General features: G+C 36.6%; 2 protein-coding genes across 2 annotated transcripts; both read left to right on the plus strand.

The window, feature by feature from the left end:
* The first annotated feature begins 7,236 nt into the window (after positions 1-7,236).
* LOC104414041 (GTP-binding protein At3g49725, chloroplastic) lies at positions 7,237-14,866 on the plus strand. The gene is made up of 13 exons (XM_039300938.1): positions 7,237-7,661; positions 7,872-7,936; positions 8,020-8,082; positions 8,181-8,270; positions 8,383-8,495; positions 10,454-10,520; positions 11,841-11,987; positions 12,078-12,133; positions 12,255-12,305; positions 12,432-12,486; positions 12,577-12,633; positions 13,614-13,733; positions 13,970-14,866. Exons 1-13 carry the CDS (start codon positions 7,265-7,267, stop codon positions 14,477-14,479), a joined length of 1,791 nt encoding a protein of 596 aa, XP_039156872.1. The 5' UTR covers positions 7,237-7,264; the 3' UTR covers positions 14,480-14,866.
* Positions 14,867-16,274: 1,408 nt separating this feature from the next.
* On the plus strand, positions 16,275-25,210 carry LOC104414042 (DEAD-box ATP-dependent RNA helicase 16). Its single transcript, XM_010025036.3, has 15 exons — positions 16,275-16,585; positions 16,704-16,862; positions 16,958-17,038; positions 17,146-17,274; positions 17,394-17,494; positions 17,681-17,795; positions 20,023-20,154; positions 21,509-21,574; positions 21,737-21,916; positions 22,388-22,483; positions 23,380-23,514; positions 23,970-24,052; positions 24,188-24,225; positions 24,310-24,524; positions 24,954-25,210. Exons 1-15 carry the CDS (start codon positions 16,376-16,378, stop codon positions 25,044-25,046), a joined length of 1,833 nt encoding a protein of 610 aa, XP_010023338.2. The 5' UTR covers positions 16,275-16,375; the 3' UTR covers positions 25,047-25,210.
* Positions 25,211-26,316: the final 1,106 nt, after the last annotated feature.

Raw genomic sequence — 26,316 nt, forward strand, 5'->3', positions numbered from 1 at the left:
TTCAATACTAAACTTTTTAATTGTGCTAATTGAGTTCTAAATATTTTCATGTTTTGCTAATAAAGTCCATCCAACCAATTTTAACTAAAAATCTCTTACATAGACTTTGAACGTCTTATATGACAAAACCAGTGCTAACCTGGACAATTTCTTTTCATATTATTCTTAAATTTTTTATTATATTTTTTCAATTTTGGCTGTATAAGGAGTTTACCAACATTAAGAGCATTGAAAAAGCATTAGTTACTGTTCCACACATTGTGTAAGTTAGTCTATAGTAAAGAGATTGTCGTGTACACGAATAAAACAACTATACAACTAAGCAAATTACTAAGTAGAAAGAAACTACAGGTTGGACTCATTAGCAGGAGCAGAAGGAGTTCTTGGAACCTAAAAGCAATATGAAGACTCATTGGATAAAAAAAAAAAAAAAAAAATCCATCCAAAATCCTGACCGTGTTATCTTTTTGGTACTCTACAATGGCAACATGAGTTCCTAAAGGTAATTTATGCTCCAACCCTCATCGAGTGTCATGAAGGCACTTTTTAAATGAAATCCGAAATGGAAAATGACACATAAGTATAAAGAGACCAAAGAGACCTTCTCAAGATTTTTAACATTCTTCGAGATCAAATTAATTTAGTTGCTATTGATATGGTCTTTGAGATACTTCAAGCCTATCTTCATCAGCTTCGTGGCGTAACCCATTGTCACTAGGTTATCCAAATAAAGCCACCTACTATCAGAATACCAATTAATGTTATAAACGTAGGTATTCAGAAAATTCATAAAATAGTAAGAGACTCACTGGACATAGAAAACTCATCAAAGCTGGTGACCATGTTATACTTTAGTACGTTACAATAGCAATATGATTTCCTAAAGGTAATTTACACTCCAGCCCTTATCGAGTGTCGTAAAAGCACTCTTTTCTAATGAGATCCGAAATGGAAAATAACACATGAACATAAAGAGACAAGAAAGACATTTATCATTCTTCAACGTCAAAGTAATTCAGATCCTACTGATATGGTCCTAAGATCCTCCAATCCTATCTTCATCAGCTTCGTGGCATAAGCCATCATCATTAGGTTATCCAATAAAGCCACATACTTGTCATAATATCAATTAATGATATAGATTCACAGGGTTTGGAAAATTCATAAAACAATATAGAGACTCAATAAATATAAAAAACTCATCTATACTTGTGATCATATTTTCTTATTAGGACATTATAATAGCAATATGATTTCCTAAAGGTAATTTACACTACACCCATTATAGAGTGTCGCAAAAGCACTATTTTCTAACAAAATCTGAAACGGAAAGAGACAAGAAAGACATTTATCATTCTTCAATATCAAAGTAATTCAGATCCTACTGATATGGTCCTAAGATCCTCCAAACCTATCTTCATTGGCTTCGTGGCATAAGCCATCATCATTAGATTATCCAAATAAAGCCGCATACTATCATAATATCAATTAATGATATAAATTCAAGGGGTTTGGAAAATTCATAAAACAGTATAGAGACTCACTGGATATAAAAAAACTCATCCATGCTTGTGACCGTAATATCTTTTTAGTACGTTACAATAACAATATGATTTCTTAAAGGTAATTTACACTACAACCCTTATCTAGTGTCTTAAAAGCACTCTTTTCTAGTGAAATAGGAAACGGAAAATAACGCGTGAACATAAAGAGACAAGAAAGACATTTTTCAAGATATTTATCATTCTTAGATATCAAAGCAATTCAGATCCTATGGTCCTGAGAACCTCCAAGCCTATCTTCAATGGTTTCATGGCATAAGCTATCATCATTAGGTTATCCGAATAAAGTCACATACTATCATAATATCAATTAATGATATAAACTCAAGGGGTTTGGAAAATTCATAAAACATTACACAGACTCACTGGATATAAAAAAACTCATCCATGCTTGTGACTGTCTTATCTTTTAAGTACGTCACAGTAGCAATATGATTTCCTTAAGGTAATAACACTCCAACCATTTTCGAGTGTCGAAAAGGCATTCTTTTAATGAAATCCAAAACTGAAAATAACTCAAGCATAAAAAGACAAGAGAGACCTTTCTCAAGATTTTTTAAATATTCTTCGATATCAAAGTAATCTAGATCCTACTGATATGATCCCAAAACACTCCAAGCCTATCTTCGTCGGCTTCATGGCATAAGCCATCATCACTAGGTTATCCAAATAAAGCAACATACTATCATAATATCAATTAATGATATAAACTTAGGGGGTTTGGAAAATTCATAAACTGTGCAAAGACTCAATAGATATAAAAACCCATCCAAACTTGTGGCCGTTTTATCTTTTTAGTATGTTACAATAGCAATATGATTTCCTAAAGGTAATTTACACTCCAACCCTTGTTGAGTAAAGGGGTTTTCCGAAATGCCCTTGGGAGAATGCAAATACCTTTGAGGTAAAGAGGTTTTCCGAAATGCTAGACTGTTTGGTAAACTATAACTGAAAAGTGCAAAATGCAAGACTGTTTGGTAAACATATATTTGAAAAGCCATTTAGTGTAATCAAATTAAGTTTTTTAGTTTTAGCATTTTTAAAATTGCAAAAAAGAAATAATAATTATATAACATTTTACATTTTCATATTGAGAGTAATGTAAAAGATATATATTAGTAAATTTATTTAAAAATTATATTAAAAGAATTTGATTATAGATTAGATGCAAAGCTCAACTTTTGGCCTAGGGTTCTTTTAGGTTTGTTTTCAATTTTGAATAATTTTTATTTATTTATTGTAGTATTAATCATCTTCGTTAATTAATGATCATTCTAGTGTATTGATAAAAAGTTGGGCTATTGATTGTCAAAAGTTAAAAATGACAAAAAATTCTTACCTTTTACCAAAAAAAAAAAAAAGTTAAAAATGACAACAACAAAAAGGCGAACCCAACATTTGCAAAGAGTTTTTATTATTTTTAAAAATAAAAATAAAATCCGATGAAACTCCGTCGCCGATCAACAACAGTTGGAGTGTGGGGAAGATGATCAGTTTAAAAAAGAAAGAAAAAGAAGTCAACAGATGAATAGTAGATGTGGATTTACATTTTCGAAATGCTGAAAGCTCAAAGTAGGTCCCCACATGCTTTGGACCTGCTTTGGACTTTCAGCATTTTAAAGGTCAGTATTTGGCCAAGGACATCTCCAAATGCTAAACCAAATATCTAAATTTTTTCCTAATGGGCTTTCAGTCATTGGGAATGCTGAACCAAACAAGGCCATAAAAGCCCCCTTTTAATGAAATCTAAAATGGAAACTAATGCATAATCTTTCTCAAACTTGTTAACATTCTCTAAGATCAAAATAATTTAGATACCAACCACCAGGGTCATAAGATCCTCCAAGCCTATCTTCGGCGGATAGCCATCACCGCTATGTTATCCAAATAACGCCACATAATATCATATTTTCGATTAATGTTATAAACAAGGGGGTTTGGAAGATTTATAAATCAATAGAGAGACTCACTAGATAAACAAACCCATCCAAAATTGTGACCATGTTATCTTTTTATTAGTACATTACAATAGCAATATGATTTCCTAAAGGTAATTTACAATCCAACCCTTACCAAGCGTCGTAAAGGCACTCTTTTAATGAAATCAAAATGGAAAAAAAAAAAAACGAAAGCATAAAGAGACGAGAGGGATTTTTCTCGAGATATTTAATATTCTTTGAGATCAAAGTAATACAAAACCTACTGATGTGGTCCTCAGATAATCCAAGACTATCTTCGTTGGCTTCATGGCATAAGCCATTGTCACTAAGTTATCCAAATAAAGCCCCATACCATCAGAATGTCAATTAATGATATACATTCAAGGGGTTTGGAAAATTCATAAACAGTACAGACTCACTGGATATAAAAAAATATATATCCAAGCTTGTAACCATGTTATTGTCTAGTACGTTACGATAGCAATATGATTTCTTAAAGGTAATTTACACTCCAAAGTCTCACCGAATGTCGTAAGGACTCTTTAATGAAATTCGAAACTGAAAATAACGCATAAGCATAAAGAGACAAGAGAGACCTTTCTTGAGATTTTAAACATTTTTCGAGATCAAAGTAATTCAAATCCTACTAATATCCTCCGGAAATCTTTCGAAACCCATCTTCGTCCCACTTTGTGGCATAAGCTATCATTACTATGTTATCCAAATAAAGCCCTGATCCATCAAAATATTAATTAATGATATAAATTTAGGGGGTTTGGAAAATTCACAAAATCTCTTCAATTCTCTAGATCAAGAAACCAAAAATAAATAAATTATAATACAGGTGTATGATCAAGGGTGCTTGTAATAATTAACAAAAATAGTGCAGTAGCTGCCATGATATCACAATATTAATTGGCCATTTCACTGGATCAGAAACGACTCAAACATAGATTCACCAGTCAAGCTTTTGATATCAGTGACATAGCCCCAACTTATAAGGTTTACCCAACTTATAGGGAAGCAAAAAATGGGAAAAAAAAAAAAAAAAAACCCAAAACCCTAATAAGCAATAGAGTCATTAACCAGAGAGAAGTAGAGAAAAATAGTACCTTCGATGGAGAGAGAGAGAGAGAGAGAGAGAGAGAGAGAGAGAGAGAGCAACTAGGGCTGAAAGAGGAACTTGAATACTTGACAGAGTTTATTAGGTCAAGGGTTTGCTTCTTTGCTGTTGAAGTTTTACTACATCTATGGGTTCGGACTCAAACTGATCTTATGGAAATACAATGTGTCGTTAGTTTTGTGGCCCGAGTGATGTGTAGTTTTGATGATTCTTTCTTAAAATATATCTATTTTGAAATTTAATATTCAAAATAGATTCCTCTCAAGAAAAGTTTATTTTATCAAGAAACTCACCATTTTATTGATGTTACACAAATTTACCCCAAACTATTTTTTTGACCATGAAAAACCCCAAACTGGTAAACTTTTGACAAATTTACCCCGACTGATTATAAAAAACCATCGTGGACTGCAAAAAAACTCTAAACCTAATCATCAGGTGACAAATTATCCTATGAATTGTTAAACTCACCATTGAATGTTAAAGTGATTTAACAATAATTTGAGAATAAAATTAACAAAAACTAACATCCACATATATTTGTCAAAAGTATACCATTTGTTTTTGTTCGTTTGGGGTAAATATTAAATTTTTTTTTAATATCCCTAAATTTTAAATATAAATATCTTGTCAATTTTTAATAATTTGGTTTGTAATTACCATCTAATGTTAATTACATATTATGTGACTATATTGAAAAAAAAATGTTATATCATAACATAGTTAACCTTGTGGTTGAATTAACCTATACAACAATTTGAGAAATTTTTAATATAATTAGTAATAAAGGTTGTCATTGTAATCATACCTAATAGTAAGCAACTGTTATTATGCTAATTATCACTTGATAAGTAATCTTTAATCGAATCAATAACTATATAATATCACAATAAATGATTGTTAATACATAATTTATTTAAGTATTATTTGATCATTTATTTGCCAACTAATATACGATAATGTAAAATTAATTTAGTTATAACCTTGTGGTGAATTAACCTATACAACAATTTGAGCAATTTTTAATATAATTAGTAATAAAGGTTGTCATTGTAATCATACCTAATAGTAAGCAACTATTATTATGCTAATTATCACTTGATAAGTAATCTTTAATCAAATCAATAACTATATAATATCACAATAAATGATTGTTAATACATAATTTATTTAAGTATTATTTGATCATTTATTTGCCAACTAATATACGATAATGTAAAATTAATTTAGTTATAGTTTATATAAATTTTGATAATAGTTGATAAAATATAACATTGGTAGAGTGAATAGAAAAAGAGACGGAAGAATTCAGACTATACCAGGTACTACATAGAGGATCGTGTAATAAATATTATAATTGTAATAGGGAATGCATTAAGATCGTTGTTATGATAGCAAATGCTATTCAATGATTGAGAAAAGAATATTATGAGTGTCATAACTTTTTTTTTATGTCAAAACTTTTAGCTAGATCACTTTAATGCCACTTTTGGAAAAGACGATTACTTAAGTACCATAGCTGATTCGAGACACTAAAAATTTCAGTATAGTAATATTTTACCATTTTTCCAGTCAACATGACTTGCCAATAATAATTTGGACAAATCAAGTCATTTCCCTCTTCTTCAAACTTTAATTCGGACCAAGGCAATTTGGGGCAAAAACGAGAGCTCAATTTTGCAATGGAAAGTACAAGCAGCTCAAGTTCATTTTAACAAAGCCCGGACAAATGTGAGTATTACTATTATTAGAGATTCAAAAGTCTAAGAAAAACATCTAGATAAGGTTGAATATGGGGAGAAGATTATGGGAATACACCAGATAGAAAGAAGATTTACAGTGTAAATATATAAGATGAGTCGGTGCTAAATTTTTAAGTCAAACAGTAGATGTGATCGAACTGTAAATATATAAGATGAGTAAGTGCTAAATTTTTAAGTCAAGTAGTAGATGTGATCGAATTGAGATTAGGAAATTTTTTTTAATGTCATGCAAGATTTTCACCTCTTTCTTCTCATCTTTCTCACTTCCCTTTCAAATGAAGAGCCTTCTCATGCCATGATTAGGGTCGTGCTCCTATTGCTCCTGGTTGCAGCTTCTTCAGCTTCAACATCTTTGCTTGCAAGTGAGTTCTCAAGTTACCTTTTACTTGCCGATCAAACAAGCGAGCGAGTCAAAATAGTGGAGGGGGCCGGGGGAGAGAGGAATCAAAAGAACCATGTGGGGAGTGACTAAAGTTCTTGTCGCCTGTTTTTTATTCTCAATATATTTGGACTTTCTAGTAATCATTTAATTTAGAAATGTTACGCATGAAATTCACATACCATTTTTTTAATACACATATTCCGAATTTACACAAGCTAATTTAACCTCAAATAGTACATTTATAATAATGTTACCCTATGTTATGTTAAATTTTGATAATCTCGAAACTAATTTAGAATTTGTCACAAATATATCGATTTATAATTTTAATAGTATTCACAAAAATATCAATTTAATTTTTTTGATAATTAAAAAATTAATTTGAGATAATTTATCATAAATATACAATTTAAGATTTTGAGTGATAAAAGCCCTTGCTCCAAGTGAAGTTTATACGGCAGATGCTCAGACCACCTTAAACCCCTCGAAGAGAGATGCTCAGAACAGCTTCTTCTCTCTGTCGACGCCACCTCGCCCCTCTCCCGACACCCCTGCGCCCGCCCTCGCCATTCCAATTCCTCGCTCGCCCCTTCTCCCGCACCTGGACGCGCGGCGGCGACGGCGGCGGGGAGGATGGCGGCGGCGGCGGCGGCGGAGGAGGCGAGTCGCTGATCAACAGGGACCCGAGGAGCCCGCCCCGGCTCTTCGTGGTCCAGCCGCGGATCCGGCCCGACACCCTCCTGCGGGCGAAGCTGGACGAGGCCCTCTGCCTCGCGAACTCCCTCGAGGACCAGCGCGATGGGTTCTTCGACACCGACTTCCTCGACAAGGCCCTGCCTCCCCACGCCCTCGTGCAGAACCCGCTCGTCCGGTCCCACCGGGCCCGTGCAGGTTCGGTCGATTCTTGAACTCTTTTTAGCTGCAGTTGCCCAGCTTAGTCCTGATGCGAGAAAATGCGATTGAATGGGCGGAAGATGGAGTGTTTTTTTTAACGTTCGGCTAGTTTCTTGGGGAATGTTTGTGGCTTACTGTGTGTGGAAGTGCCCTTCTGGCTATAGCTTCGGTTCTGAGTTTCTTGTGGTTCTGTTCTACTTTGAGCAGACACTTATTTTGGACCCGGCACTGTGGACACGATTAAAATCCATTTGAATGAAGCGGAGACCAAGGCAAGAATTTGTTGCTATATGCATGATTAGGCCATTTTATTAAGGGTTGGATCGCTAACTTAGCGAAAGATGCCAATTTGCAGGGTGAGGTTGATGCTGTTTTTGTCAACACAAACTTGTCTGGGATTCAGTTGAGGAATTTGGAGGTGATGCATGTTTTCTTCTAGTCATATATGATCTGGTGCTAGGATTTTTGGTTATGAATTGCATTTGGCTTTAAGTATTCTACTTTTTCATGTGCCAGAGGCGCTGGGGTAAACCAGTACTGGACCGCGTGGGTCTTATCATAGAGATCTTCAATGCTCATGCATTCACAAAGGAGGCAAAGCTACAGGTGCTATATAAGATTACCCTTATTGAGAACGATCCTTTTGTGGTCTTTGATACTTAATATATCTAGTAAAATGGTCTGGTTTGATAACTTATCATACCTTTTGTGGTTGAAGGCTGAACTAGCAGCCTTAATGTACAAGAAAACTAGGCTTGTTCGTGTTCGGGGGCCTGATGGAAGATACGCATTTGGAGTAGGAGGTGAGGCTGAAGTTGTTAGTGCACGAGGGTGAGGCCACTCTTCCTGTTTTGGTCAAATGGCTTCATGTCGTCACCTGTGCCTTCAATTATTATGCATATTCTGGACAGAATCTGTTTTGCATGTGTGGGAGTATTTAACACACTGCTGATGTTTCTTGTCAATGTCAAAGTACCCAGAGTTCCATCATCTTCAGTTTCGCTATTTTTTATCTGCATCAGTTGCTCATTATTGGAAACTGTGATATGCAGAGTATTAGGCTTTGTAGTCAGCACATATATATGTCTCTTTGCTGGTTTTATAGGAACCAATTTAAGATATATTCCTTAATTGTATATAAATAGGGACAATCTAATGGTAAAGCTGCTAGCAATTTACTCATGCTACATGTTACACGCTTGTTTGGCTCGTGACATGAGTCGATCTTGTGATTCTCCTTACTTTACTATTATGGGCAAGGGACACTATAAGAGTCTTCTAGAAAGGGTCTGCACTTGTAATGCACTCTATAAGTATTTTTCTGTTGTCTTTGATTTATCAGTCTAGATTAACTTCATCACATGCCACACCAGTGCATTGGAAATTGCTAGCCCCAACTCTCACATAGTGGGATTGACTTTGAGTTGAGTACTTCTCTTGGGCAAATGTGCATGGCTTTGATGCAGGTCACTACAAAAATAGTAGTGGAGCATGAAATCTCTTCAAGTTCAATTAGTAAGCTAGCTTTTATTGCTTGACTGTAGTGGACACATTGAAAAACTGTTTCTGAACAAAGCAGATGTAAAGAGATTACTTGCATAATACCCAATAGATGTACATTTCAATATGCCTCTCTCTTACAAATTTTCTCTCCACACCGGGCAATGGAAAAAGCCTGAACTTCATTTTGTGCACCATTTTATCTGAGATTGCTTCAGCACCATGTATCTCCAAATGTCATTGACAGCAGCAAACCAAGACAATTTCTAGAAATAAACTTGGATTAAGATCCCTTTCAGATGCATTGTGGACCAACTAAAGCTTCTGATCACCCAATTGCTTCTGGTTCTGGCATCTTGAAAACACTCATTCAAGAACAGCTTTGGATACTCAATATGAAGTTCACAGAAACTGGAGGGCCACCCATTAATAAAATTTTATGTTGGTAACCATCTAGGGTAGCAGTCAATGCAATAAAGAGAGTTTAGGAATAGGTTGTGAGACATTGTGATATGAACGAAATATTTGGTTGTCATCAAGCATGGTTGTGGCCCTTGTGGGGGTAAGGAAGTGCTTGAGTTTCGTTATACTAGTACCTAGCATGGTGAGCCCACAACCTCTAGAATCCGGAATTACATGATTCAACATGCTAGGCGGTGTGCCTAGGACAACAACAATAACATTTTTGGGGGGGTTGGGGTTGTGGGGGGTGGGTGTTTATTGCAGGTTTGTGATATCATAAGTCTCACTCTTACATAGAGAGAAATTGAATGTGAATGTGATATTTAAGTCGAGACCCTCTCCTCATTGAAAACTTTAAAAATCTTTTTCTCCAACAAAGCTAACTTATGGAAAAATTGTGATTAGTTTGGTTTTTGCCTCTCTATACGCTGGTATTGATGGCAGAACCTATTTAATGTTTAGAGTCTGTTTGGTATAAATTCCCCTTAGAAGCTATAATTATGAAAAGGAGTGTTGTGGCTTTTATAACGTGTTTGGCAAATTCTTCTTAACTCATTATGCCTCACAACTACAATAGCTTATAGAAATTTTTAGGAAGTTGCCTCACCCACTTTGAGATGTTGCAGTTTTAATATAGACATTACTAAAAATGCAAGTTATGACACTTCATAGCACAACCAAGTGTAAATGTTACGGCACAACCATAGCCATTTTAAGTAGACACTTATATTAAAAAGTTCATTTATTTTTATCTAGATAAGAAGTAAGGTTTCCTATCAGTGGTTCCATTTGTATTAACATTTTCTAACTCTTGTGTCTTGTTTCAGGAGAGGAAGTGGAGGACATGGTTTTCTTAGTGGTGCTGGAGAAAGTGAACTTCATCTCCAAAGGAGGGGTATTTTATTGAGTGCAACTGATACTTGTATTCTCAATTGAAATTGCTTCTTGTATTAATCTGTCTTTTTGTGTGGAAAAGTTATCCTCCTACTTACCAAAGACAAGACTAGTGAACCCTCGAACTCAAATATAGTTTTAAGTTTTCTGGTGTGCTTCTAATGATAATGTGTAGAATTATGCGTGCTTTGTTGGTTTTAATTGGAGATAAACTTATTCTTGACAAAGTAATTGATTGAGTCAAAAGTGATAAGCAAAAGCTTTAGTTGGATGTCAAAGGATTGACTTTTGTAATCCTGTTATGTCCTCATTGCACTATACTATGTACATTGGTATAATATTTGATTCAACCTTCATTGCATTACCCAATAGTATATCAGTTTGTATATTCCACATCCCATTTTACTCTGAAGTACTCGCTGTCTTCACGCCTTACACGTTCCTTTTTACATGTTCCTTTTCTTGGGTTTTCAGAAGTTTTTTTGGTTTCAATTTGACATTCACTTAGTGCAATAAAGAATTGGTTTTCTTGAACCTAGTAAAGAGTTTGTTGCTTTACCTTTTTTCGATCATCTTTTGTTTAATTCTTCCCTCAATTCACTATTTGCGTGACTTAGCCGGCTACTTTCTTTCTGTCCTCTTCTCCAACATTGAGAAAGCTATTGAGAGCTAGTAAAGCACCAAGTCAGATCTCTCTCTCTCTCTCTCTCTCTCTCTCTCTCTCTCTCTCTCTCTCTCTCTCTCTCTCTCTCTGAGTCTCCATTTCAATTGTATACGTGATAATTCAATAATCTTATGGGAAAGATTTATTAGATTACAACTATAGGAATATGCTCAACTGTCTTTTAATAGTAGTAAACCATATTCAGATTGGTAGATGTCCAAGATTTATGGGAAAATAGTCCTCTTTTTTATTTTATTTTCTTTTAAAAGAATTAGAAGTCCTCTATATTCTTATATGTCTATGCCTGTACTTGTACAATTAGTCCTCATCTAACCTTGTACCAAACCTCGTGAATTTCACAATTGCTGTTTCTTATTGGACTAAGGTCATCCGAATTCTATCTCAAGTTGTACAAAGGTGTTATGTAGGGCAATTCCCATTCTAGGGATTTTTCACTCTCTTGAAAAATTGAATTTTTTTTTGCATCTGGATGAATTTGTTGATGGTGTTATCTGATTCATTATATGTATTTTGGTCCTTCAAGTGAGATTATGTGGGATGAATATGTTGCCTTATCAGTTCTCATGTTGCCCTTTTCAATCTGCTTTCGGTCTTATTATGATCCCTTTTATGATTAAAAGAAATGTTAGTTTCACAGGATTTTAGAACGCCGGCGTGTTTTGGAATCACAAATTGAAGAGGTCCGGCGCACAAGAGCTTCACAAAGGGCTGGTCGGAAGAGGCATAAAGACTCACATGAGTGCAGTTTAGCAACTGTTGCTGTTGTTGGCTACACAAATGCTGTAGGTGGTCAAGAAGCATTTTTTTTGGATGATTTACTTGAGATAATCAGAAAAGCAATAAAGTTTTGGGTTATTTCCTTTATCTTTCAGGGAAAATCAACTTTAGTTGGAGCACTTTCAGATACTGATCTCTATAGTGATGATAGGTACCTGATATGCTTCAGCTGTTTGTTTGAATTTAATTACCGAAACATTATTTAAGGCTTTCATTTTCTTTAATTTTAATATATCTCATGGCTTGTTGGCTGGTATGCAAAACTTCTGCAGATTATTTGCAACTCTGGATCCTCGACTAAGAAGTGTTATTCTTCCTTCTGGGTAATGCAAAGGAAAGAACGACTTTCACATTCACATGATCAAAGTTTATTTAGATAGGAAATTTCTTTTAGATAGGAAATTTCTTTTCATCGAAGTTGTTTAGCTGATTAAGCATACTATGTTTAGGAGGAAAGTGCTTCTTAGTGATACGGTGGGGTTTATATCAGATCTGCCCGTGCAGGTAACATGGATACCTACTGGAGTAAAAATTCAATATTTTATTTTTTCGGGGTAATTCGTCTCTGTTAAAAAGCTATAAGCATTATTGCAGTTGGTGAAAGCTTTTCAAGCAACTCTTGAAGAAGTAATTGAAGCAGACCTTCTTGTGGTACAGTGATTCTCACTCTTCTCTAAAAGGTTTTTATTTCCAATATTCGAAAGGGGTCATTGGATTTTACTCTGCATCTTCTTTCCTTTGGTCATCTTTGCAGTATTGTTATCGGAAGTTTGACTTATCAAAAATTTTATATGGCTGGGATATATATATATATATATATATATATATATATATATATATATATTTGTTGTATCCTGTGCAGCCATTTATCAGAGAGCACCAGGATCTGTTGCAATTTGTATTATATTTTTATGTAAGTCGTACGGAGGTGTCTGGAAACATTTGCAGAAACACATGGAAGCTTATGTTCAATGTGGTCTGTGTTTGTCTTTGTGAATTGAAATAGAAACTGTATGCACAGATGGTTGATGATTCACTTCTTGAATATCAATGTGTTTATGGCCTTATCCATTGGAAAAGAATTAGAATATCGTTGCACTTTAAGTTAGATTGAGAGCAAATTAGTTCTTGGTCCTATTTGGATCCAATTGCACGGTCTTGTAAATGTGCTGTTTATCTCGATCTTGCTGAAGAAACTGATATCAGATAGAGCGCAAATGGTGTAAAGACAATCCATGTAACTTATTCCACGGAACGCAATAAAGCTTTATCCTGGCCGTCATTCTTTACAAGCTCTGCCAATTGAGTCCTTATGGGACCCCTTTTTCCTTGGCTTGTTCCAATGTGGTGGATGAGTTTCGAACCCGTTTCGCCAGGCTGATTTTCTCCTAGTCTATGTATCACAGAAAAAGTACATATATTGTTTAAGTGCTAGTCTATTCATATTGTGGGCTAATTCTGGACCAACCATTAAAAAAATTCTCATGTTATGCTTGCAGATTGTGATGCTTTAAGAGGGAAATTTTATACCTATCCTTATCAACTGCAGGAACTTGCACCATTGTTATGACAAGAGATTGAAAGGCAATAGCTAAACTTTGGTTTCACTGACATGCTTTATTGATCTGCAGCATGTACTAGATTCCAGTGCCCCAAATTTGGATGAGCATCGTTCTTCAGTATTGCAAGTTCTCGAACAAATAGGTGTATCTGAGGAGAAACTTCAGAATATGATTGAAGTTTGGAATAAGGTTGGTACTTGGTCATCTCTTCCCTCTTCCTTACCCTCAAACATGAGATGAGTATACTGGAAGTCCTACAGCTTGTCTCTGGAGTGCAGTTACATCAGGATGCTTTATTGAAAGTTTAAGAATTAAATTGCACTCCGTATATAAATTTTAGGATTGCGAGTGTAGTTATCCCTCTCAAACACGTAGTGTAGACTTTAGGGGGAATATTCTAATGTTCAGACGTGTATTTTTGTCAGATTGATCTTCAAGAAGATGATGGAAGTCATTTTGATGCTAATGATGGCGAAGGAGCGACATGTACAGATGTAATAGATGAGGATGTCATCTCTGATGGTGGGGATGATTGCGGTGAAGGTGAAGAATCTATCGATAGGCTCTCTGAAGGAGAGCTTGAAGAAATTATTGAGAGTGAAGAAGACCAGTATTCTGATACCTGGCTATCACAGGAAGATGGTATAAAATGGGGTTCATCGATCTGCGGGGACACTTCAAATAATGAACCAAATGCTTCCTTGGGAGAATGGAGGACAAAGAATGTTTCCGATTCCGCTCAAGCTGGTCCACATGTCAAAACATCCGCTATGACTGGAGTTGGCTGGCAGGAGTTGCTAGAGCTGATCGATGAGAAGCTGGAATTACAGAATGACCGGTCGAAGAGGGAGAATGTGGTCGAGAGGAGTATCTTTTACTCGAAGTGGAGGCCGCCTCGCGCGGAGGAAGATGCTAACGTGGCAGTTGAGCAATAGTGCGTCTCAATCGACCGACTTGCTTGTATCAAGTACATTTTGGGGCGGTGAAGAGGCACAGGGTCGGCGTTCGACGATTCTTCTTCAGCAATCCTCTTGCCAACTGAAGTTCGAGGGAGCTGTACTGATTGAATATGCGGTTTCCGAAGAACCCAAAGTTACTGCATGCTCAGCTGTCCCATGTCCCAACAGATTATGCTTTTGCCCTGTGAATATATTGGTAAAAAGCATCTGGGCATTTTCCCATCGAGCAGCAATGATCTTCTCTTCCCTTTCCAGGAGAATCAACATGTAACTCACATAGATAGATTTACTTGGCAATATGTTAATTCCATAGTTGATGATACTTGATCTAAATTTATGCAATAAAGCAAAGTTCTTGTGATACTTTGTTTTTTCCAATTTCAATATGATTTCAATTTAATGTTTCTTTTGAAATTCTTATGACATGGAGGTAATTTTCTAGTTTAATTTTCAACTGGGTTTGTTGGCCCCTTCGCTTAAGATATATTTCGGAATTGATAACTATTTTTGTTGTTTTATATTTCGTTAATATTTTTGATAAATATCTTTGTTTTGTGTAGTATGTGTGTCTTGACATACAATTTGTGAAGCTTCTCATTTCGATGATCTGATGTTCGAATCAACTGATGAATATTCCATTGAATGTTTAAGTTAACTTAGAATATTTCACCTTAAAATTTTTAGATTGGAATACTCAGTCTTTTTCTTAGAGTGCTCAAAATTTGTAAAACATTTTTAAAAAATGGTTGATTATAGAATTAGTTGATGAAAATTACTTTTATTATCAACAACAATTTATAACTTTTTTATGAGCGATGAAAATATTTTTCATTTATATTGTAAACAACGTAAATTATCAATTATCAAAAATTATTTTCTAAATTTTGAATTTTCAAAAATTATCAAAAATTATTTTCTAAATTTTGAATTTTCATAAAATAAACGAAAACACATTTGGTAAATTTCTCTAAACTTTTTTTTATTTCTTTTATTTTTTAATGTTTTTATTTTATTTTTTTTTTTTTTCATTTTTTTTCTTTTGTTGGTCGCCTCGCCTTTTAGCCATGGTCCGGCGACCGCCGACGAGGGCTAGCGGTCTCACCTGCCCACGACGAGGCTCGCCGGCCCCCAAGCAAGGCCGAGCCTCGCCGCCTCACCTTGGCCGGGCGAGCTCGGCCGCCGGGATCCGGGCGAGATCGAGCTCGCTTAGCCGGCGGAGGCCGACCTCGCCCACCAAGGTGAGGCCGGGCGAGGCTCGTCCTCACCGTGGTTGGGCATGGCCGCCGCCCCTCGGCCTGGCCGTCGCCATGGTCGAGGCCGCGGACACGAAAAAAAAGAAGAAAATAAAAAGTCAGTGTTTAAGTTTTATTTCTCTATTTTTGTTTTAACAAAAGAAACAAAACGCACCAAATGCGTTTCTGTTCTTTTTTATTCCTTAAACGAAAAACAAAAAATGCTTAAAAACAAAAAAGAAATACAAACGGAAATTTTTCTAAATTTCTCCATGACAATCTTCAAAAAGTGGAGAAACAGCACACCACGTGCCTCGATTATTACATGCAAAGCTTTAGTATTTATTTATTTATTTTTTTTTTATCGGTCCTATTTTATTATTATTATTCTAGAATCAAAATTTACACATAAAACTAATTTAATTTTTTTTTCTATTTTCTTTAATCTTTCAAATAAAATGCTAATTGGATCGGGTCGGATTTTCTCTTCCTAACCCGGCTCCGGCGGACCCGTTCCCGCCGTCCTAACGTTCTGATTTTCTCCTCCTCCTCCTAAAGCCTCCCCAAAACCCTAATTTCTGCAGACTGCAAAACCCCCTTTTCCTTCCCGCTTCCTCCTCGCGGCCGGAACCGGATCACGATGGGCAAATCCGGCGAGAAGGAAGCGCCGCCGACCGAGCCCCCGGTGCCGCGCGACGGCGGAGGAGCAGGAGACGGAGGAGGCGATGAGGCGGAGGACGAGCGCAGCTTCGAAGAGATCGGGCTCGACCCCCGCCTGGTCCGCGCCCTGTCGAAGAAGGGCGTCGAGAAGCCCACCCCGATTCAGCAAGTCGCCATCCCGCTGATCCTCGTAAGCTCTCCCGGTCTTAACTCTGCCGTCCGAGCGAAACCGAGGATGATTGCTGGGACAGTGTCTTTCCTTGCTTGAATGTTGATTTGATTTTCTCTGGTTGGTTTTTGGGTTATAGGAAGGTAAAGATGTTGTTGCGAGGGCGAAGACCGGCTCCGGGAAGACTTTCGCTTACCTCCTCCCTCTGCTTCAGAAGCTGTTCAGCAGTTCTGGGTCGAAGAGTAAAGTTGCTCCGAGCGCGATCGTTCTCGTCCCGACCAGGGAACTATCTCAGCAGGCAAGTTTCGGTTTTTGGGGTCGACGGTGTGGGGACGAGCGGAATTTGTCGTTTTTGCCCGAGACGTGCTGATGTGAGGTGTGGATAATCTGCAGGTCCGTACTGAGGTCTTGTCCCTGATCGAGTTATGTCGAGTTCAGCTGAAAGCTGTGGAATTAACTGGGGGAGCTGATATGGTGGGTTTTTGTATCTTTCATTTAGGCTTGGTATGGAGATTGTGGAGTGATGGATGGTGGTAAGCCCTGATTCGCCACGATTGTTTAATATGTTGTTTTGCTTGTAGCGAGCTGCGCTGGCTGGATCGCCCGATATTCTTGTCTCGACTCCTGGTTGCATACGCAAATGTCTGTCATCTGGTGTTCTTCAACCAGCATCGCTGAGCAATTCACTTGAAATTCTTGTTCTTGATGAGGTGAGAATATGGTCATAGAGTTAAGCTGTGGGCTTCAGTTCTTATAATTTCTCTTATTTACAAGATATGGTGGGTAATGTTTTCTTACCTGCTGTCTTTTCACTGCCGTTGGTTTTCAGGCAGACCTCTTACTTTCATATGGCTATGAGGAGGATCTAAGAGCTCTTAAGGCACATATTCCTAGACGTTGTCAGTGCCTCCTTATGTCTGCTACATCAAGGTTTGTTTTTAGTACGTATGAAGATGAAGTATATATGAAGACTGACTGCGGATAAATTTTTTAATGGAAGTACATGATTGCGTCAACCATTTCATATAAAGTTCATAATTAGACATTTTACTTCTTCTTGTTATTGTTTGGATCTCTGTTTTCCGAATCTCATGGTGGTCAGTTTATACCCTGCAGTGCCGATGTTGAGAAACTCAAGAAGCAGATATTGCACAACCCGTTCATACTGACTTTGCCAGAAGTTGGAGATGTTAAGGATGATATCATTCCTAAGAATGTTCAGCAATTTTGGGTAATTTCCTTGCCCATGGTTTGCAAAGAAACTATCAAACTGATGAGCTATTGCTGGTGTCCATTATCTTGTGCAATATAAAACTATAATTCTCCTATATTACTGTTGGTTGGATTTTTTTCTTTTCCAGAAGAAAGGTTTACAATCTTAAAACAATGTCGATTGCAAAGCATTGCACGTGCACTGGCAGAGGTTTTATAGTGCCATTCTTCACTGATAACTAACCCTATTGAGTCTCCATTTCAAATGAAACAACCAAGATGGAGAAGAGTTGTGACTTATGATGAGGAGGCTCTTTATCCCAATATAAAAGAAATGAAAGTGACATTTGGCAGCAATGGTAACTGAAATGTGAAGGCTGCTGTTTTTGAGATTTTCTTTAAGAAGCATAAACACTTAATTTTTTATCGGATTGAAGAAGAATAATGGCTATGTTTTGCCTTGAAGTTATGACCCTATATGTATGAGGTTCATGGGCATAATTAAAAGAATATTTTGTCTTCCCACCAATTGATGCGAGTAGAAGCTTCTTCCTTTGGGATCTTTCTTTAAGAAGGTCATCATCCTTTTGTTTACTTTTGTTTGAGTATGAATAAATGGAAATGATGCGTGACACAAATTAAATTAAAAATTTTCAGCAATGTGATCTTGTGCATAACTTCAGTATTCTTCATGCAAAGATAAAAAAGACACACTCATGAAAGTCAATGAACTCATCAGTATATGTAGTGAGATCCATCTGTACAAAAGGAAATATGGGGCTCAAAGTTGTAGTCCATTATATCTGGCAATACCTGTAAGCTAACCTGATAAAATCACTCAATCTAATATCAATATTTTCTCCATTTTCCTTATGATGTGGAGTTGTTATGTGTTCGTGTTATACTTTTCACTTAATGATTAGCTATGGCTAGCAAAAGAGTAACAATGTTAATGGGTTATGTTATGTTTCTGATAATACTTTCATCTGGAGGTCAATGCTCCATATCTGTTGCTACTCCTTTTTTTTTTTTTGAACGAGGCATCCTACTTCATTGCATACTATTTTGCACTGCTAATAGCTTGTGCGCATGTATGTATCTGCATAGCATGACTATCTACGTATCATGGTCTTATTTTTAGCATATGTATTAGTACTGAGTGACTGTCAAATTTACTTGACGTCATTGTCTGTAGGTGATGCATACCTATGACAGGATATTTTATTTTGTCTGTTACAAACACCTCATTATCCATTCCTACTGCAATTTGTAAAATCCCTGTGATCAAAATAATTTCCAGCATAAATTTCTTTCCCACTTATGGATGCCGACTTTATCTGGCTATTGAGGAGCTAAAAGGTATTTTTTTCCCCCAAAACTTTGCTGAACTTAGCTCGGAATGCAACTCTTCACCATTAGTCCTCATAAAGGTCACATAATCCGGCTGTTCCTTGAGGGGTTTGGCATATAATAGAAAGGGTTTTGAGAGGTAATATGTTTTTCTTTATCATGGTTTAAGTAGAGGCTGCTAGCAGTCAGAGGCCCACATTGCTACCAACAGAGTTAGTGAGTTGTGTTTCCAATGGAATTATAGGATGATTTGTGATTTTTATATGTGTCAGAGGACTGTTTGAGTTGTAATTCAATTGGATAATTTCTTGACTGTTAAATATATGTGCCGTGGAAAATAGTCCTTTTGTATCTAAAGTTATATTCTGTTTTGATGATTATGTTCTCCATAAAATACTAATTAAGAAGGATTCTTCAATTTCCCTGTCTATCATTTGGTTGATCTGGAAAGAGAGGAACAAGAGACCCTTTGAAGGAGGGGTGTCATCCACTTTACGCTATTGACATCAAATTTCTATACTTCTCATGTAGCGGAAATTTGCATGTGGATGTGAATTCATTGAAATTTAGATGCTTTGTTTCGTAATGGAGCTCCTTTTTGGTTTATTTGACTTCTTTTAAATGGGTTTGCATTCCCTTGGTGTTGATTTACTTTAACACATCAAAAACATAAAGTAGAAGGCTGATATGACGCAATGTAAATTATGAGGCATGGTATGGTCAACATCCTGTATGTGTCATTGATGTAGCAACTATAAACCGAAACATCTCCCTTGCATATAGAAGAATGAAGCCACCGAACATAATATTTTGGGACCTGATCAAATGCTTTGTACTTGATTCTGCTTGACTTGTGATTGTGGACTGATGAACTTGAACTTTCATTTTGCTTTTAGATTTCATGCGCCGAGCATGATAAACTGCTTCACATCCTTGCTCTCTTAAAGCTGGAGTTAGTGCAGAAGAAGGTTTTGATATTTATGAATACTATTGACATGGGATTCAGATTGAAACTCTTTCTGGAGAAGGTATCTACTCATCTTATGTTAACTATTGTATTTTCTTCATTGATACTTAATTTGCAGGATGACCCTCTGGCATGGACTTGTCAAACATGCTTTAAGCCATGACTATAATGATCGACACTTTCTTACAGACTTGAAATGTTTAGCTTCCTTTTCTTTTAGGAATAAAAGGAGAGCATATTGTTATTTTAATGATAAAAACAGTATGTTGTAAGTTAGCAAATAACGAGATAATGCATAAAGATTTGGTCCATCTTGGTAATGTGAATTTAAATTGTTGTGAAAAAAAAAAAAAATTTATGGATTGACAATTATGATGAATTCAAATCATGAAGGTGGGAGATTTACTGATTATTGGCAGTTATTTTGTTGATTAATAAATTACGATTTTGTCCATCTCTACTTATTTATGGTCATAGTTAATTTTAAATGTTGACATGGACTTACTCATGATTAGTATAAGTTTGAGGTTGTTTGCTCATTGAGAGCAGAGACAAATAGAAAATTTTTGCTAATGGGCCTGAGAAAGAATACCTATTTTCATTTTCTTCATCTGCATATAGCTCTAGCCATCAGCAGCTCAAATAAAAGAATATCACTATATTTCTGCTGTGCATGTCTAATGGTTGATAATCAACATTGATATTCATTAGATTGCTATCTTGTTCAGATTATTCTAAGTTAAGTATCTATTTGGCTCATATATATCTCTAAAACTAAATTTTGGCTTTTAAGGGTCTGTTTGATAACATGGAGGAGAAGATAGTTGAGAGAAAATTTCAAATCTGCCTCCTCTCCTCCTTGCAAAGATTTGAAAACTGATCCTAGTTTTTACACCCACCCCTCATTTTCCCCTCCCTCCCTTCCTTCCCAAATAGAGCATAAGTGCCAATGCCAGCCAGCCAGATTTTCTGCCAATCCTTGCAGATGTGTGCATATATCAACGACATTTTGCATCCATTGTTAACTAAAACATGCTTGAGTTCAATCAACAAACCAAGTTAACATATTTTAGAGACATTCAATGTGTGCATTCATTCATTGTGACAACCTTTCTAGTGTATTAATTTGACAAAGCTGTGCTGTTAGTTTGGTTTTGCTGGTAAAACTCCCAACACTGAGATTCCTGGTTGCTGTTGATACCAATGTAATTGGCCGTGCTTTCTTTTACGGTAAATGAATCAACCATATTTGTTCCAAAAAAAAAAATCAACCATATTTAAAGATGGGCTTTTTAATCTCACTCATATTCATCTTCTCTTCATAAGCATGTATCATAAGTCAAGTATGCTTCAATAGCAACCTCAATAGTGGATATTGTTTATTCCTGATTGCACTATGATGTTGATATTGACAGTTCGGGATCCGTTCTGCAGTTTTAAATGCGGAGCTGCCACAAAATTCTCGTCTTCATATGCTTGAGGTATGTAAGCAAACTGAATCTGATTTACTTACAAAATTGAAAAGGATTCAACATCGTATAATCAACTGTCAGAAATGGACTTGTTCATGCTATATTGTCTGCTTTGATGTTTATATGACTTTGTGTTTCTACCTGTACATTTTGTGCTGCTGCTTTTCTCAGGAATTCAATGCTGGGCTTTTTGATTACCTGATTGCAACTGATGATAGTGAAATAAAAGAAAAGGCAAAAGCCAATGATGAGAACCAAGGGCAGCGAAAGAAATCTCGAAAGCATGCTAAGGCAAAATTGGACTCTGAATTTGGAGTAGTCAGGGGAATCGACTTCAAAAATGTTCATACGGTACATAGCTTTTCAGCCTTTGGTTATTATGTGTGTACTTGATTTTTTGGGATTAAATTTTCTTGCAAATGAGCGTTTGGTTGATTTTAAATGAGGAAATGGTTAAATTAGGTATCTCTGAATCTTCAAATGTGTTTGCTGAGATTGCTTTCTAGAAATTGCTCTGAAGAACCAAAGTCAAACCAATTTTGAGATGCCTCTTTAGCACTGAAATAAGAAAGTAACTGAATACCTGATTAAACAGTCAGGCTTCAAACATTTGGAGTTCATGTAAGCAGTACCCATATCAGTTCTGCAATAATAGATTTAATTGTCATGCAGCTTCAGCAAATCGGAAGGTCTATCTAGATTAAATAGGCTTAAGCTATAGGAAGTGCTAAGAGCCATTTGCATGGCGCTAAGCACTTTAGCTACAGTGCTGTTTTAGTCAATCGTTTAAGTGTCACTTCACTGAACATCATATTTTTGCAGGTTATTAATTTTGAAATGCCTCCAAGTGTTGCGGGATATATACATCGTATTGGACGAACTGGAAGAGCATACAACACCGGGTCGGCTGTGTCCCTGGTGAGTATACCTCCCTTGCCCTATTCCCCTATGGAGAAGAGCTGAGAAGATGAATGGCAGACTTTCTATGCATTCAGAGGCAATGCTAGGAAACTACACTGCTGGTTAGAGCCATAAAATCCAGAATCAGCCACTTGAGAACTTGAACTGGATTTGAATAGGGATTTGCCTTGATTTGCTACTTGTCGACCTTAAAGCTGCTTGTTAATCCAAGCCTGTTTCTGATGGTTTGGGTTGTTAGGTTTTGATGACCAGATTGGGCTGGTAGCACGGTACATAAAAGTGGGAATAGTTGAGCTGTTTTTTCAACTGCTAGGAAACTACACTGCTGGTTAGAGCCATAAAATCCGGAATCAGCCACTTGAGAACTTGAACTGGATTTGAATAGGGATTTGCCTTGATTTGCTACTTGTCGACCTTAAAGCTGCTTGTTAATCCAAGCCTGTTTCTGACGGTTTGGGTTGTTAGGTTTTGATGACCAGATTGGGCTGGTAGCACGGTACATAAAAGTGGGAATAGTTGAGCTGTTTTTTCAACTGCTAGGAACTCCAACAGAACTGGAAAATGCAACAATTGAAAGAGAGTCAAACTGTGGGTTGGAGTTCGAAATCAACCTAACTTGAGTATGAAATGACCTAGATATGAGGGAATGAACTAGAGACGTAATGGATCATGAAGCCATTAAATCTTTTATTGGTTTTTGTTTTACTTTGGAATAGTTTTTCTGGTACAGTGGAGAGCCAATTCAATGTTGGGTTTTTCTGTTAGCTCTTCCAAACTATTTTTATTTTTTTTTTATTCTGTGCTTTGAAGCTTTTTTGAGCTCTCCTTTTATCCATCTCTTCCTTTGTATGTAATGACCGTATCTGCTATGGAATTACTGATTTATTTGACAGGTTTCCCCTAAGGAGATGGATATTTTAGAAGAGATAAAATCCTTCTTAGGGGAGGATGAGAACAAAGAGTCGAATCTTGTGCCATTTCCTTTGCTCACAAAGAATGCCGTTGAATCCTTACGCTATAGAGCTGAGGTAATATGACTTGATCTTTACACACGCATGCACGCACACACACACACACATACTAGATTGGAATTATCTTTCTTGTCCATGCCGTGTCTGAAAGATGAGTACAAGATAACATCAATCCTGATAATTTTTTCCTCCCAAATTTAACAAAATAGGGATTGCCCATCTTTTTGTGGACATTATGGTGAAGATCACTCGAATGGTTTAACATTGAGATCGGGAAGAGAGAATATGTAGTCTATTGCTTTTATTCGCCTTTCTAGTTCTGACCCATGAAAATCCAATGAAGGCTAGGAGATGTTTTTTCCCACAGCAGATTATATTTTATATGTTCGTGGTTGGTTATATCCTGTTGTTTCTATGTTGATTGCCTGGAGTATCGATAATGTCATTGACCAACACAAACAACTAGGTTTAAGGTCAAACATCTTAAGCATTTAGTTGTTAATGTGGAGCAGGACGTTGCAAAGAGTGTGACAAAAGTTGCTATCAGAGAATCACGGGCTCAGGACTTAAGGAATGAAATTCTGAACTCTGAAAAGTGAGTTACCAGCCATATGCATTCCATTTTTAGTGAATTTTTTTCTGGTCAGATGGTCTCTCTCTCTCTCACATTCAAATAGTTTTGAGATTTCCTCATGAAGGCATGGTTTCTCATTGTGCTATTGCCTGACAGGTTGAAAGCTCATTTTGAAGCTAATCCTAGGGACTTAGGTAAATAAAACAATAGAAATTCGTTTCTGTATTCTTAGTTGTCTGTTTACTTTGTGATATAGAGCTGAGATTGTACTTGAGCAGATTTGTTGAAACACGATAAGGTTCTGAGCAAGAAGCCCCCTGCTTCTCATCTACGTGATGTGCCCGATTACTTATTGGATCCCAAGACTCAGGAAGCAAGCAAGATGGTCAAGCTTGCTAGAGCTGCTATGGGGAAGTGCAACCCTTCTAATAAGCAGGTGACTAAGAGGAAATCTAGGAAAAGCAGAGATCCTCTCAAGACATTCACAGTTGAGGTACTTGTTGTCCCTTCTTCTGCCTAGATAAACTATATGAATGAATGAATTGGTAAGTTTGTGAGTTCACTTGGGGACAGGCGGTTTACCTGGTGATTTACCAGTACCAAGACCTCTCGCAAGGTCTTGGGTCTGAATACACCTTCTCTCTGCTTGCTATTTGGAAGGAAAAAAAAAGTGGAACAAACAAAGTACATGAATACATTTTTTTTTGTTCATTTGGTTTGTTTCTAGGAAATTTCACCATGGATAGATTCAAGAAAACGGTAAAATGATGTCATAATCCTGCAAATTTCAGGAAGTTTAATTCATTATGTGGGCTTCTTGCATGCCTAGAAATGAGATGGGAGTTAGTTTTTTTAATGTCTACGACGGTCGGAGAACATTCATGGTATGGTTGTTGATAAATATGTTTTGATTTGGTCTCAGGCGCCGAAAAGGGCTCAAGGAGGTGGGAACAAGGTAAATCAAAGGGATGGCGATCATAATCGCAAAAGCAAGAAGAGGAAATCTGTAGATTAGCTAATTTACACAGCTATCCATTCCCTCTTTTTCTTTTTTGGGATCTGTAAGCCCACAATTTTGTATCGAGACACTTGTGCATCTTCAGTGTTTATTTTGAGCTACCTAACGGTCGACGACACTTTTCTCTCATCGATAGGTTTTCCATTTCTAACTGTTGAATATTTCGACCTGCCAAAGCTGTTGCTCCCTCGTGTATTGCAAGTGCAGATCTGTACTCGAGACGGGTTCCTTGCTCTTTTTCTGCCATTAAACTTTAACTCTATAATGTAATCCATGGATGCGACTTGTACTCGAAATGCTAGCTATTCCTTATGATATGAATCAAAGAAAAAGCTATTCTTTAGAAAGTGTACCTGAAGCCTGAAGGTAGAGGGCCTTGGATCTTAAACCGTAAAATTACTCACTTTTTAAGCTTTTGTTGGTGTAACTTTGCACTCGCAAAGCGGAGTTCCTTTGCCGTTTGTTATTGTGGCGACTCCTAATGCCCACAGTTCACTACTTCATCGCATAGAACCAACAAGGTAAAATGGCATTTAGCGGTAGCTATACTTTTTACTAGAAAAAAGAAAATGTTCTTACTTTTTCTTTGGTTTTAAATTGTCCCTACACATTTTAAAAATGTTCATCGTTGGTTCTTCTAAATTAAATTTGACCGTTGGAATGTTGAGATAGTTATTTTGAAGTAACGGTATGCAAAATAATCAGGAGCATCCCAAATTAGACCAAATAGGCTGATTCCTAAATTCAATAAATGGAAATTGATGAGTATTGGTCTGGTTTAAATGATAATTGTGGAACTATCCATCTAGATTGGATTGATATATTGATATATATATATATATATATATATATATATATATATATATATTCAACTTTTATGTTTTGAAAATACTAATTAGCTCATTCTCACGCTCGTTGCTATTCTTTCCTTCCTCCTTAGTCCTCATCATGCATGTTCTCTCTAAAAAAGAAACCCTAGCCTTTGGTTGTCTCTTAGTCCTCCTCACACACAGTCCTCTCAATTGAGGTCTCACCTCCAGCCCTCTATTGTGGCATCACAGTCGCACCTTCACATCCGATCCTCTCTTGCAATCACGGCTTTGCCTCCTCTCACTCTCGCCTCAATATAATGGTCATTCTCTTGCTATTCTTATTTGATTTCTCAATATAACGGTTAGTTCCATGAACCCATTTAAGAATTGGACCAGATTGGTGGTCCCATTCCCCGATGGGTCCAAGAATTGTGGACAGTTTCTAGTTTACATTC

This window comes from Eucalyptus grandis, chromosome 8 (assembly GCF_016545825.1).
Source record: "Eucalyptus grandis isolate ANBG69807.140 chromosome 8, ASM1654582v1, whole genome shotgun sequence".
Classification (NCBI taxonomy): Eukaryota; Viridiplantae; Streptophyta; class Magnoliopsida; order Myrtales; family Myrtaceae; genus Eucalyptus; species Eucalyptus grandis.